We start from the raw sequence: 14,680 nt of genomic DNA, 5'->3' as shown, positions 1-14,680 counted from the left end.
GGGTGGCGTCCCGGCCGCCGCGCCTGCAGTCCCTGTGGAAGATGTTGATCTTGGACTGCTCGAAGTGGAGGCTGACGTTGATCTGAACCACAGGCCGGGACCTGGAGGGGAAGGGCCAGAGCTGGTGGGTGGGGCTGGCGGACCTGAACAAAACCTGCAAACTCACCCTGGAGGGTGGCGAGGAGGGGGCTCTGGGTGTCAGGGGGCGGGCCCGGAGAGCACAGGGGGCTCGGGGCTCGCCCGCTGCTGGCAACCTGCCCTGGATGTTCATTAGACCATCCACGGGGCTTGAAGACATGCCGGAGCCCAAGCTGTGCCCCGCCAGCTTAAATCTGAACGCGACGCTGACGGTACGCTCTAGAGCAGCGCCGTCGGGTTTCAGCACGTGCTCTGCTCAGCCCTTGGGGGTCTTCTTACAATCCACATGATGACCCAATAGCGAGGCACTGAGCCCGGATTTTTTTACACATGGTTTTTCTTTAATTGCCAGAGGGCATGTGTGCTTGCCAGAGAGAGAGAGAGAGAGACTGAGAGAGAGAGAGAGAGAGCGAGAGCGAGAGAAGGAAAGTACCCCTTCCCCCACAGGGCGTGGTCACACTGAAATCTCTCCTCCATCTCTCCACCCCAGGATCTTGGACGCACACAAGTACCCAGTGTGTGTTTCTTTTCTTTTTTTTTTTTTTTGAGAGGTTTTTTGTTATAGGGTGCATGTACTTGTCAGAAAGACAGAGAGAGACAGAGAGACAGAAAGCGAGAAATCACCCCCCAGGGGGGATGGCCATGCCGCAATCCCTTCTCCTCCACTCTCCTCTCGGGATCTTGGGCACGTATGCACACGCGCCTGGAGTGAGTTTAAGCCACCAGGTCCGGGACTCGAACTGCAGTTGACTACATGGGAGTCCAGCGACATGGCCATTACGCTAACTGCTGGTCTCCCAAAGGTGTGTTTTAAGCCACCAGGGCCGGGATTTGAGCAGTAGTTGGCCACGTGCAGTGCTTCACCTCTGTGCTACAGGCGGCCCTGGTTCACGTTATGACACGCTCTCTGGTGATGGGGGTGCCGATGGTCCACGGACCACACTTTGAAGAGCCTGGTGTGCCGCTCCCTCGGGGATCCCATGTGTGGGTGTCTTGGAGTCTCCCCCACCCCGGCACAGCCCCGCCCAGGTGGCCCAGGAAAGGCCGTCACCCTACGTCAGTCTAAGGCAAACGGAGCTCAGTGCCTCTCTCCCCATGGACGTGAACGGGGGCAGTGTGATCCCGTTTCAGAGGCCGGCTCTGTTCTCAGCTGGGGGGCGGCCCCTCTGTGCGGGAGTCCTGGCTCCTCTGCTTCCTCATTGGCCTTGGGCAGGTCACATGACTCCTCTGATGCGGGATTGTGAAAATTATGCCGGGCGCGTGTGCGTGCGTGCCCAACATCCCGAGAGGGCAATGGAGGAGAAGGAATTGCTGCATGGCCATCCCCCCTGGGGGGTGATTTCTCACTTTCCCTCTCACTATTGCTATCTGGTGAGCGCTGTCACCATATCGCAAAAGCCTTAAAAAAAAAGCCAAAACCAAATGAAGCGAAGGTGAGTGGCAGTGCCACCGAGTGTGGGCGCTGTGGAAACCGGCCCGCAGGCCGTGGCTCGCAGACTTCCGCTGTGATCGGCCGGGGGAGCCTGGGCGGTGTGGCTTAAACATTCCCCAGGTGCCCCCAGCAGACAGGCACATCTGACCAGCATGTCTTCCCACAGGGTCTGGCCGGGCCTCGTGACTAGCTCGTCGGTCCAGACCACGGAGCTCAACTGAACCCTCCCTGTGGAGTGAGTCTCGGCGTGTGGCTGCCTGCACGGTGTCTCTCTTCCATAGTGAAGTTTCTGTGCCGCCCCGAGGACCCGCAGGGCCGCGTCTGTCCCTCCCCGGCTCTGGGCACCTGTCCTGCAGTCTGGCTGGAGCCAGCAGCCAGTCCCCTTCCTGTGCCTTTCAAGTCCCGACTGTTGCCGCCACCAAAGGCCCGAGAGCCCCCACTGTGGTGCAGGCCGGCACAGAGAGGCAGACCACGTGCCCGCGCACAGGCTGGCCGGGCTCAGAGACCAGCCTCCCCAGTGCTGCCCTGGCAGGGTGGGTGCTGGTGCTTCGGCTGTGGGTAACGGGGACCTTAGGAGCCAGCAGAAATGCTGTTCCCTTCGTCCCTACCATGGGCCGCTTCCTGCTGCCTCTCTGGAGATGCAGAGATGCCAAACAAGGAGCTGCACTTAGGGCGGCAGTGGCTCGCTCCGTAATGCGTTGCTCAGAGCAAGGGTCTTCGAAAGCACTGGAAATGTGTATCGTGAATAATAGATTTTCGCTTTTTTATGTTATCAAAATAAACTCAAACTGAATTTCCATTTCTCCACGAACTTCTTGAAGTCCCCTCCTATCAACTGTCTTCCTTTCCTCAACTCGTGCTTCGAGGACTGAACCCACTCTCAAGTGTTCACACGAAGCTTTTTACCCAGACTGTTTTCTAGGGAAGGGGGATTAAGACATTTCTGTTTATTCTAAGGTGTTTTTTTTTTTTTTTTTTTTTTTTTTTTTTTTTGCGAAATTTTTGCTATAGGGCACGTGTGCTCGCCAGAGACACAGAGAGAGACAGAGAGACAGAAAGCGAGAAATCACCCCCGGGCAGATAGCCATGCCACAATCCCTTCTCCATTCTCTAGGGATTTGGGGCACACATGCTCATGTGTCCGGTGTTTCAAGCCAAGACTCAAACCACAGTTGGCCACGTGGGAATCCAGTGCCTTAACCACCCCTGCCAGCCTCCTGCTGGTCCCTGTTCTAAGATTCTTAAGAATGCAGGAGCACCCCTGGCCTCCGTTACTCCCTGGAAAGTCATTGATAGCTCTCTTTAAATCCTTTTTAAAGTTGTATAAAAAATACGATTGCATTTGTGTAAAATATATGCAGTGTGTGTAAATGGGGTGGGGGGAGGGTGGGAGGGAACAGACCAGAACATTAACAGTGGTCTTGTTAGGGCAGAGTAATGTTGAGGGGTCTTTTTCCTTATTTTATAAGCATTCTCTGTTGTTGCATTTATGATGAAACAGATCTCACTGACATATGTAAGAAAGAGCAAATTATCATTATTTTTGACTCAAAAAGTAGCCAATACGTGGTGAAACGTATCAGCCCTTGGAAAGCATTAAAGGGCCAGCAGGTGGCATGGAGATTAAGGATCCCACAGGGCCAGCTTGGCAGTTGTGTCCTGGACCTGGTGGCTTGAGAATCAAGCCAGGTGCAGGTGCATGCGTGACCAAAATCCAAAGAGGAGAAGGGTTTGTGGCATGGCCATCTTTCCTGGGGGTTGAATTCTCACTTTCTCTTTCTGTCTCTTTCTGGCAAGCACATACACCCTATAGCAAACAAACAATCTAACAAACGCATTCAAAGGAGGCTCTACAAAAAGGCAACAAGGGGCCAGCAGGTGGCGTGGTGGTTAAGATGCTGGACTCCCGGGAACCAGCAGTTAGCATAATGGCTATGTCACTGGACTCCCACGTAGTTGACCGCGGTTCGCATCCTGGACCCGGTGGCTTAAAACTCATGCCGGGTGCGTGTGCATGCGTGCCCAAGATCCCAAGAGGAGAGCGGGGGAGAAGGGATTTCGGCGTGGCCATCCCCCCTGGGGGGTGATTTCTCGCTTTCTGTCCTATAGGGAAAACCCCTTCAAAAAAAAAAAAAAAAAAAAAAAAAGAAGAAAGTCAGAGGGGTCTGCATCTGATACAGAGGAATCTCTGTATCACATAAACACTCGTCCACACCAGGGGAGAGGGGAAGGTCCTCCTGCTGGTACAAAATGTGCTCATCTGGTCCCCGTAAGTAGCTTGAAAAGCTGAAGTGTAGGAAATGCCCGAGTCGAGAGGACGTTTAGGACCAATTCTCCACGGGGCTTGTGGACATTGGGTTGGTCTGAAGTCCTAGAATCTATTGACAAGAGGGATTCGATTTCAGGACAGCTTCCGCATCTTTCATAAACTGAACATCTGTAAGCAGGGTGGGCTCAGAGCAGGGCGGGTCTGGCTGCCAGTGGGTTAAAGACAAAGGACAGAGACCCTGAAGCCCCTTTCTCAAGCCCTACACCGCCGCGACTCTCAGGAGCGCCCAGGGCCGGAGAAAGTGGGAGACCAACCACAAAATCACCGCGTTGCCAAGGGCACCCACTGCCAGGTCGACCAGCCCATCCTCGTTGAGGTCCAGTTGCCCGTGGATACTGCAGCCGAAATACTGGAGGCCGGGTGCCAGCTCGGAGGCTGCGACTCGCTGCGGGGACAGAAAAGAGCAGGCAGGTGTGCCGGGAGCCCAGGGCGGGGCAGCGAAGGCGGATGCAGTCGGAGAAGCTTCCCCAGCCCAAAGCTCTCTCCTGCCTGGCCCGTCATGGCACCTGAGGCCCCTCCTGTCAAAGTCCTTCCTTCGGATTCAAACACCGTGTCTGAAAGAGCCCCTCGTTTAGGGCAAACGCACGGTCCTGGCAGGTGGCCCAGCGCGTCTGCTCTCGGCATACTGGGAGCGTCTGCCGGCCTGTGGCGGCCGGGAACGGGCCCCCGGGGTGGCTCAGTTCCAAGGGAAGCAAGGTTTGGGTGTGAAGCGGCCCCGAGAGGATGGAGCCCAGGCAGGAGCCCTCACTGGCAGCCAGCTGCACGAGCGCAGGGGAGGGCAGTGTCCACGCCGCGGGTGTGCTGCTTTCCTCGCGGGAGCACGAGGTGAGCAGGAGAGGGTGCTGGGAGGGCTGGCGGGAAGGTCCTGGAAGTAAAGTGCACCCCACTTTGAACTCTTGACCGGAGACACGTATAGAAAGACGGATTGGGACGGTCTCCTGCCACAGGACACAGAACACCCTGAGCCTTGTGGTCACGTACTAGCCACCACCCGGCACTCCGGCCGTCTCCTCCAGGGAGCCCTACCTGCTTCGGCACCTGCAGGAGGCTGCCTTGGAAGCCGTGGAAGATGTAGATGGCTCCGCGGTGGCCGTCCTCCAGAGGAGCCCCCACCACCACGTCGTTGTAGGAGTCCTGGTTGAGGTCGCGCACCGCGGCGATGGACGAGCCGAACCGGGCGTTCTGGTAACCGTGGGCGTCCTTCAGCGTCCCGTTGAAAACAAACCGGCTCTGCAAGACCAGGGCAGGGCTGGGCTCGGGGCCTCATGGGTCCTCGGGGCCGTGACCTCCTCGGCCTGCTGCTGTATGCTCGCCCTTCATCCCCCAGGGCCCCTCTCTGGCGACAGAGGCAGAGGGGCTCCTACCCCCGTGGCCTGGCTCCTGCAGGCGGGCACTGGCCTCTCTGATACCCAGGTTCCCTTGCGGTTGCCGGTGCCCACAGTACCTGTCTCAGGCGGTAGACGTACACCCGGCCCCGCTCACGGCCCTCGCTGAAGTACATGGGCGCGCCCACCAGCAGGACATCCGTCACGCCGTCCCCGTCAGTGTCCACGGAGGTGATCTCGCTCCCGAAGTAAGAGCCTATCTGCGGATGGACGGGAGCGGGCGTGGGCTGGACTGCCACCTCGCCACACCTCGCCACACCCCGCCACACCCCGCCGGCGGGGAGCCAGGGTCATCCCTCGGCCCAGAAACCTCGGTGAACGAGTGGGCCCTCCGATGACCTTCTTTTCTTGTCCTGCCCTGGAGTGGATCACCGGGGCGTGCCCTTCTGCGCCCCCTCTTCCTCTTTCTGTATGCCCCCTCCCCATTCCCCTTTCTTTTCTTCATTTAATTTTATGAGTGGCCATTTATTCTGACTGTAACTGATAGATGAGACTGAGAAAATAAGGGAAATACAAAAAAAAGTATGAACAAAAGCAACCCGCAGTCCACTAGAACTACCCCACGGGGGCGATGTCTTTCCTTCTGGTCTCCCACTCGCACCTGTGTCAGATGTGTTTAGAGTCCATGATAAGTGGACAGATTTCCAGTTTTTTGCGCTAAAATAAACTCATACTTTAATTCCATTTTTCACAAACTTTTTGAAGTCCCTATGTTTTTATTTTGCAGATTGATATATTACCTATCTATGTAATAAGTAAAAAATATATGATTTATTTTATATATACAGGTTATATATATATAATTTTATTTTTGGGGGGGAGAGGTTTTTGCTATAGGGGGCATGTGCTTGCCAGACAGCCAGAGAGAGACAGAGAGACAGCAAGCGAGAAATCACCCCCCAGGGGGTATGACCACACCACCATCCCTTCTCCTCCATTCTCCTCTCGGGATCTTGGGCACACACGCACATGTACCTGGCATGAGTTTAAGCCACCGGGTCTGGGACTTGAACCGCGGTCGACTACGTGGGAGTCCAGCGACATAGCCATTACGCTAACTGCTGGTCCCTACCTATATAATTTTTATACTGATTTTTAAAACTTGTTTTTAAAAATTTGCTACATTTGCATTTACTGGGAGACAGAGAAAGTGAGAGCTCACCCTCTAGGTGGGACAGCCACACTGTAGTCCCTTCTCCTCCATTTCCTGTCTGGATTTTGGGCATGCATGCACACGTGCCCAGCGTGTTTCTCTGGCCACTGAAGTTGGGGCTCAAACTGCATAGTCAGCCATGTGGAATCCAGCTGCCTTAACCACCATGCCACCAGCAGGCCCTGTGTGCTGGTTTTTAAAATGAGACTACGTGTCGCGAGGAGTTTCCCCATGGTGGGCTATATCTTTCTATGGCGCGGTCACTGGCGATTCCGTCATACTCAAAATTACGCATGGGCCATAATGTATTTCACCAATTGTCTGCTGTTAGACTGTTAGCTCTTTATTTTTAGAAATAATTATTTGATTATATTTCTTTGTTATTATTATGTAAAAGTTCCTACAGGCACATGTGCTAAGCAGAGAGAGGCAGAGAGAGAGGGGAGTGAGACACAAGCTGCCAGGTCTGGGACCCGCGGGTGAGTCCCCTGAAGCGCTCCGCCGCTTGCTGGCTCAGTTTTCTTTTTAAGGTTTTTGCCATAGAGCACATGAGTCCGCTGGAGAGAAACAGTGAGAGGGAAAGCAAGAAATCACCCCCAGGGGGTGGCTATGCTGCAATCCATTCCCCTCTTGGGATTCCAGGCACAAACACACACGTGTCTGGCATGATTTTCAAGCCACTGGGTCTGGGACTTGAACTGGGGTCAGCCACATGGGAGTCCATTACCTTAACCACCACGCCAGCTGCTGACTCCATTAGCTTCGTTAATTAATTAATTAGCTTTTAAATTTTGTAATGGGTCATGACTCACCAGAGAGACAGATAGGAACGGACAGAGGGGGGAAAGCACTTTCCACGAGGAACAGTCGTGCCATAACCCCGCCTCTGGTTTTCTGTACCATCAGGACTTGGGCACATGCACACAGGTACCAGGTCTGGGGCTCGAACGGCGTGGCTGGCCATGTGGGATATAGCACTCTTAACCATCAGGCCATGGGCTGGCCGTCAGCTGGTTCTCAGCATTGAGGCTGACAAGTCACTCTGGAGTCAGTGTCTCGGGTGGTGAATTATCGTTTCTCCTCAGTATCTGAGCTCTCTGTCCCTCTCCCACCTGGGGTGCAGTGCGCCCCACTGCGGCCCATCCACTCTTCAGAAACCCGAGGGTTCTTCCTGGCCCACCCTCCGGCTCTCCCACTTAGAAGCTCCTGGCAAGCGCTGCCCGGTGAGGTCGGTGCACCCTCTGCTCCCTGGGCACCTTCCGAAGACCTTAGGCAGCCGACCACACCACGCCCTTGCTTGGGGGTAAAGCCTAAGCCCCTCGGCATGGCTCTGCCAGGCCCCTCCTTCCTGGTCTCTATCCCACCACCCTTGGCTCCCAGCGCCATGCTCCTGGCTGCGGCCAGACTGCAGACGGGATCAGCCCCAGGGCCGGCCAGGTTCTGGGCTCCCTCTACACAAGCTCATCCCTCTGCCCTCCTCCCTCTCCAGGGACAACCTGCCACCCTCAGGCCTTGTCCGAAGCTTCGCTTCCTGTTAGAAGCTGTCTCTGACCTCTCCCACCCCACTCACAGCCACGGGTGCCCCTCTTGATGTGCCGCTGGTCCCACATTCTTCTCACCAGCCCTCTCCCTCCTCTGGGAGCCTCATGAAGATGGGCACTGGGCCCGTTGGCCCCGTCAGGCCTGGTGCCAAGCCTGGCACACGGGAGATACTTGCTGAATCTTATTGGCTGGACTGGATAGGAAAGGGGAAGGTGCTTGGCAATGGCCAGGCCCTGAGACCCTGCCCGGTCGGTCTGACACCATTCCTCACAACTCCCCTCTGCCACCTCCTGGCTAAGGATTTTTTTTTTGAGAGTTTTTTTGCTATAGGACGTGTGCGCTCACCAGAAAGACAGAGACAGAGACAGGAAGCAAGAAATCACACACACACACATACACACCCAGGAGGGATGGCCACGCCACAGTTCCTACTCCTCCATTCTCCTCTTGGGATCTTGGACACGCACGCACACGCGCCCAGTGTGAGTTTAAGCCACTAGGTCCGGGACTTGAACTGTGATCGACTACATGGGAGTCCAGCAACATAACCATTATGCCAACTTCTGGTCCCCTGGCTAAGGATATTTCTAGAAGAAATCTCGCCCAGTGTGATGTTAAGCCACTAGGTCCGGGACTTGAACTGTGATCGACTACATGGGAGTCCAGCAACATAACCATTATGCCAACTTCTGGTCCCCTGGCTAAGGATATTTCTAGAAGAAATCTTTTCACATGTACTAGAAGCTCTTAACTAAGGAGAAAGAGAAAAATCCAGAAGAGAGAAAGAGGAAGCAGCCCCGTGGGTGGGGTGAGGAAGACGATGAGCCTATATAAAGCAGCTATGAGGCAGATGCACCCAGGGTGGGCCGGGGAGGGACACGTGTGTGGCCTCAGCTGTGTGGGTCACGGTGATTTGGAATCCACTTGATCTAGCTGCCTTCAGCACTGCGGTTTCTCTTTCGGATGTTGGAGGTGGAACCGAGCGGGAAGAATGTCATAAATTCATCAGCAAATTCCCCGCAGCGCTCAAGGTCAGCCCTGGAGTCCCACAAGAGCCATTCCCGGGCCAGAGCACTGTGGGCAGGAGGCGAGGGCCTCCGGCCTGGGGGTCCACAGTGCCCCATGCGGTAGGAAGAGGAACCGCAGAGGGCGTGTGCAGCAGGAGCGACCAGCGACCGGCCAAGGGCCATAGGAGATGGAGGAGGCGGCAGCGCTGTGCCCAGGCTCAGGAGGGCCCCAGATGCTGCTGGCGGGGAGGAGCTGAGGCCTGGTTTGGGGCCTGCTGGGGGTCAGGAGGTAGCATAACAAAGAGAGGCCTGTGGAAAGGCCAGACCGGTCGCAAACCCACCACACGACTTGGACGAGCCCCATTGCTTCCCAGGACCCTGATTTTCTTGGCTACTCAAGGAACTCTGATTAGAACCCTGTTTTCCAACCTTGTCTTCACCGAGGACCCTCCACCTAGCCTCCGAATTCGCTTTCATGATAATTGGACATGAGACTCGAGGCAACACAGCCTGGCTGCCCCTACTGGAAGCCAGGGCACGGGGACAGCTCTGTGCTGCATGGTTGCCACCCCAGGAACGGGAAGGAGCTTGGGCGGCTACAGTGGCAAGAAGGGGCTGGGAACACGACGGACCTTCAGGGTGCCTCAGGCCCTGGCGGCCCAGGCTGGGAAGCTGCCCCCCAATGCCACCTGCAGCCCTGACCACCAGAACGCAGCAAAGAGACTGGTGGCCAGGAGCCATGGTCTGGAGAAGGAGCCGGAGACCAGAGTGACCCGAAACAGGGCAGGATGCTCTCCTAGTCCGGCACCGCTGCCAGGGCTTGGTTTCCGGGGTGGGGACAGCCCAGGCTCCAGCGAGTTTCAGGAGGTTGGGGCTGCACCCTCGAGGAAAGGGGAAGGTGCTTGGCCACGGCCAGGCCCTGAGACCCTGCCCAGCCGCAGGTGAGCCGAGCAAGCTCCATGCTGCCCCATGCTGCCGAGGGCGGGGGCCTCACCTCACAGGGAAGAATTCAGGGCCTTGCCCAGGGTCAGAGGCTGGCCGGAACTTGGTCGGTCTGACACCATTCCTCACAACTCCCCTCTGCCACCTCCTGGCTAAGGATTTTTTTTTTGAGAGTTTTTTTGCTATAGGACGTGTGCGCTCACCAGAAAGACAGAGACAGAGACAGGAAGCAAGAAATCACACACACACACATACACACCCAGGAGGGATGGCCACGCCACAGTTCCTACTCCTCCATTCTCCTCTTGGGATCTTGGACACGCACGCACACGCGCCCAGTGTGAGTTTAAGCCACTAGGTCCGGGACTTGAACTGTGATCGACTACATGGGAGTCCAGCAACATAACCATTATGCCAACTTCTGGTCCCCTGGCTAAGGATATTTCTAGAAGAAATCTTTTCACATGTACTAGAAGCTCTTAACTAAGGAGAAAGAGAAAAATCCAGAAGAGAGAAAGAGGAAGCAGCCCCGTGGGTGGGGTGAGGAAGACGATGAGCCTATATAAAGCAGCTATGAGGCAGATGCACCCAGGGTGGGCCGGGGAGGGACACGTGTGTGGCCTCAGCTGTGTGGGTCACGGTGATTTGGAATCCACTTGATCTAGCTGCCTTCAGCACTGCGGTTTCTCTTTCGGATGTTGGAGGTGGAACCGAGCGGGAAGAATGTCATAAATTCATCAGCAAATTCCCCGCAGCGCTCAAGGTCAGCCCTGGAGTCCCACAAGAGCCATTCCCGGGCCAGAGCACTGTGGGCAGGAGGCGAGGGCCTCCGGCCTGGGGGTCCACAGTGCCCCATGCGGTAGGAAGAGGAACCGCAGAGGGCGTGTGCAGCAGGAGCGACCAGCGACCGGCCAAGGGCCATAGGAGATGGAGGAGGCGGCAGCGCTGTGCCCAGGCTCAGGAGGGCCCCAGATGCTGCTGGCGGGGAGGAGCTGAGGCCTGGTTTGGGGCCTGCTGGGGGTCAGGAGGTAGCATAACAAAGAGAGGCCTGTGGAAAGGCCAGACCGGTCGCAAACCCACCACACGACTTGGACGAGCCCCATTGCTTCCCAGGACCCTGATTTTCTTGGCTACTCAAGGAACTCTGATTAGAACCCTGTTTTCCAACCTTGTCTTCACCGAGGACCCTCCACCTAGCCTCCGAATTCGCTTTCATGATAATTGGACATGAGACTCGAGGCAACACAGCCTGGCTGCCCCTACTGGAAGCCAGGGCACGGGGACAGCTCTGTGCTGCATGGTTGCCACCCCAGGAACGGGAAGGAGCTTGGGCGGCTACAGTGGCAAGAAGGGGCTGGGAACACGACGGACCTTCAGGGTGCCTCAGGCCCTGGCGGCCCAGGCTGGGAAGCTGCCCCCCAATGCCACCTGCAGCCCTGACCACCAGAACGCAGCAAAGAGACTGGTGGCCAGGAGCCATGGTCTGGAGAAGGAGCCGGAGACCAGAGTGACCCGAAACAGGGCAGGATGCTCTCCTAGTCCGGCACCGCTGCCAGGGCTTGGTTTCCGGGGTGGGGACAGCCCAGGCTCCAGCGAGTTTCAGGAGGTTGGGGCTGCACCCTCGATGTCGGTGTGAAGGTGGCAGTGCCCCATCAGGAAGGATGCTGGCGGGTCTGCGGCCTCCCTTTGGAGAGGACCGAGGGGTGCAGAGGAGCGTGGCCTCCCTTTGGAGAGGGCTGAGGGGTGCAGGGGTGCGCGGCAGGGCCCCTTGGCCCCAGCTGTCCTTTGGCCCCTTTCGCATCGGCTTGGACGCCTCCTCCCGTTGTCCCCGTCCCTATTACCTGCTCGCCCCGCAGGGCCTGGTGGATGGTGAGGCTCCGGTTGTTGTGCATGGTGAACAGGATGACCTTGCCCGTGTGGTTGAACCGGGGGGCCCCGGCCACGTACACCCGTCCCTGCCTGGAGGACACGACCGACGTGACTGTGTACCCTGCCATGGAGGAAACAGGCTGGTCTCGGCCTCGGCGCTGTTCTCTGCAGGCCTTGCCAGGGCTGAGCCATGAACAAGGGACGGGCCCGCCATGGGGTGGGCTCAGGGCGGCCGAGTGGACGCCATCCCGTGGGCCCGTGATTTGCAGGGGTGGCTGTGGAGGCCTGAAAGAGGCAGGGCCCAGGAGATGGGACCGCACAGAGCCAGGGCATGCCACCCTCTGCTGGAGGCCGTAAAGGAAGCCAGTCTAATGGGACGTGCACGCCCCTCTGTCACCTGACCACAAGTGTCGGGGCAGACGGAGCAAGAGCTGGGCATGCAGCCATGCTGCATGTCCTGTATTTTATTGGCTATAGGGAGCGTCCATTCACGGTAGAGAGACAGACAGAGACAGAGAGGGAAAGTGAGAAAGCACCCCCTGGGGAAATGGCCACCCTGCCAATCTCTTCTCCTGCAGTCTCCTTTCTGGATTTTGGGAACACATGCACATACGACCGACATGTTTTTCAGTTCTCCGGATCTGGGACTCAAAACGCAGCCCTGGCTGTGTGGTATCTAGCCGCCGGAGCCACTGCGCCGTGGCTGGCCCACCGCCTTCACTTCATATCAGACCAACGGTTTTTGATCCCTACCAGGCTCCACTCTCAGGGACCAACAGTGTCTTCATTACCATAAATCTCTGCGGAGTGGCTCGCTGGTGACCAGAGGGGGCTGTGTGGGTCTAACGGATGGTTCTGCTCCGGGTCCTAGGGGGCTCTTACAGCCCCAAAACTTTGCAGATACAAAAGAAACAGCCCCGAGGCTCCTCTTGGGCCCATGAGTGCACCATGGAAGAGAAAGAGGTGAAGACCCAGGAGCCCTTTGGGAAAGGCTGCCAAGCCCTGCTCCCTGCGCAGGGGTCCTGCACCCAGGAGGTGCACGTGGCTTCAGGCCACTCTTCCGAAGGTGGCCCTGCAGGCATGCAAAACTGAGAGTGTCCCAGAGCCCCCCGCTCAGCCAGGTCTGGGGTACAGGAGCCCAGTCTCTCCATGGGCGTTGGGTCTTGCTGGCAGTTCCCGGGGAGCAGGTGTATCTTTCTGCCGTGTGTGGAAGCGTACACGTGTGCACGCACCTGTGCATGAGTGTGTGACACTGTCACAGTCCCACCAGCTCTCTGAGTGCCCTAGGGTGTGCAGACATGAGCCTCAGTGTTGGGGAGTGGGGTGCAGGTAGGGTGGGCTTCTCCGGCTGCAGACGCAACACATGGAACCCTGGAAGTACATTCTGGGAAATGAGGTTTGACAGGCCTGCAAGACCAGGACGTGGCACGGGGCTGGCTAAGAGGGCTTGCATTTAGAGCAACCACAGATGTGTGGAGGCAGGGTGGGGCCAAGGCTTCTGAACTGAGCCCTCGGGGGCACCACTCATGGCTGAATAGACGGAGCTTCCGAGAGAGGCTAGACTCCTGGACCCTTGGTCAGCTTTCAGACTGCCGCAGGAGGGTTCGTGGGATCCCAGGCCCAGCTTACGGCCAAGCATCCCGGGGGGCTCTGAGGCCGGCAGGTGGGGCCATTATCATGTTGGTGAGGCTCCCTGAAGACATGACAGGAGGGTGGGGCAGAGCCATGTCCAGAGTTCATATTGTGGCCTCCGCGTGGAGGCTACGAGCCAGGCCTCCCAGGACACACTGTCCTCACTGAATGACTCCCAGAAGGAGGAGAAAGGGAGAGGGCACTCTTGGGACCTGCCAAGGCTGTGACTAGTTAGGCAGCTGGGCCTCAGGGGGTCTGTCAGCCTGCCCCCACATCAGAGTCTTCTGGGAGGAGGAAAAGCTTTCCAGAGCTGTCCCTCACTCAGGTATCTTCGATGGCTCCCTACTGCCCACAGGTCCCTATGACCTGGCATTCAAGGCCTCCGGGTGCAGCCCACCCCCACCTGCGTTCCCTCCCGTTTTCCACACCTGCCCTCTACTCCTCAGGGTCTCTCCCTGTGTCCTGCAGCTGCCTATGGCTCCCACCCTGTCCCCCTCTGCTTGGCTCTTCCGGGATGTTCAGACCTTCTCCTGCCTTCTCCTGCCAGTCGGTACCCGGACCACAGCCGCCTGTGTTGTTTCTCTCACTTGCTTGGAACGACCCACAGGGTCCCCTGGGACATCGACGATGCCCGCTTTGCTGGATAATGCCTCGCGGCCCCGCACGTGCACCCCTGACTAGGTCTCCTCGCCCCCAGCACTGTGAGAGCACTGGGCAGGAGCACAGCCAGCCACCGCTGCCCCTGCTCGGGCTCGCCTGCCTCCGCTGCCTTCCCCGCGTGTGAGCAGCGGCAAGGCCTCCACCTCTCTTTCTCCACTGTGCGTTCATCTGAGCTCCCACCTCTCTCACTTCCTAATGATCTGGCCCCATCAGCCGGGAAGCGCTTGAGAGTGGGCCGTGTCCGGTCAGCCCCGCACTCAGAGGGCGTCCACCGCCGTGCTCAGCACGCCTGGCCTGGGAACCAGCTGGCACTAACCGGAACCTGGCCCTGGGCACAGGGACTGCTGGGGAGCATCCAGGGACCTAACATCTGGAGTTTCCAGGACAGAGCCCGGCAGTTTGTCCCGTGTCAGCTGAGGGTCCTAAGGAGGGGATGACAGAGGGGTCGCCCCTGTCCAAGGCAGGACTCGTGGCTGAGTAGATGGAGCTTCGGAGAGAGGCCAGACTCATGGACAGACCCGCCGTCAACCCAGGGTGGCTGGGGTCATGGAGGTGAGGGGGCCGAGATGCGTTACCACAGCGTGGTTTGGA

General features: G+C 57.6%; 1 protein-coding gene across 1 annotated transcript in view; it reads right to left on the bottom strand.

Moving 5' to 3' along the window:
* ITGA11 (integrin subunit alpha 11) overlaps positions 1-14,680 on the bottom strand; it is a 131,734-nt gene that overhangs the window by 22,985 nt on the left and 94,069 nt on the right. The window contains exons 12-16 of the mRNA XM_014589759.2: positions 11,770-11,918; positions 5,344-5,484; positions 4,926-5,129; positions 4,154-4,284; positions 8-101 (exon numbers count right to left, since the gene is read on the bottom strand). Coding sequence (XP_014445245.1) covers positions 8-101; positions 4,154-4,284; positions 4,926-5,129; positions 5,344-5,484; positions 11,770-11,918 — 719 coding nt within the window. The remainder of the gene's footprint in view (positions 1-7; positions 102-4,153; positions 4,285-4,925; positions 5,130-5,343; positions 5,485-11,769; positions 11,919-14,680) is intronic.

Source organism: Tupaia chinensis, unplaced genomic scaffold, assembly GCF_000334495.1.
Source record: "Tupaia chinensis unplaced genomic scaffold, TupChi_1.0 Scaffold000377_2, whole genome shotgun sequence".
NCBI lineage: Eukaryota > Metazoa > Chordata > Mammalia > Scandentia > Tupaiidae > Tupaia > Tupaia belangeri.
This window is presented reverse-complemented; position numbering and strand designations above follow the sequence as displayed.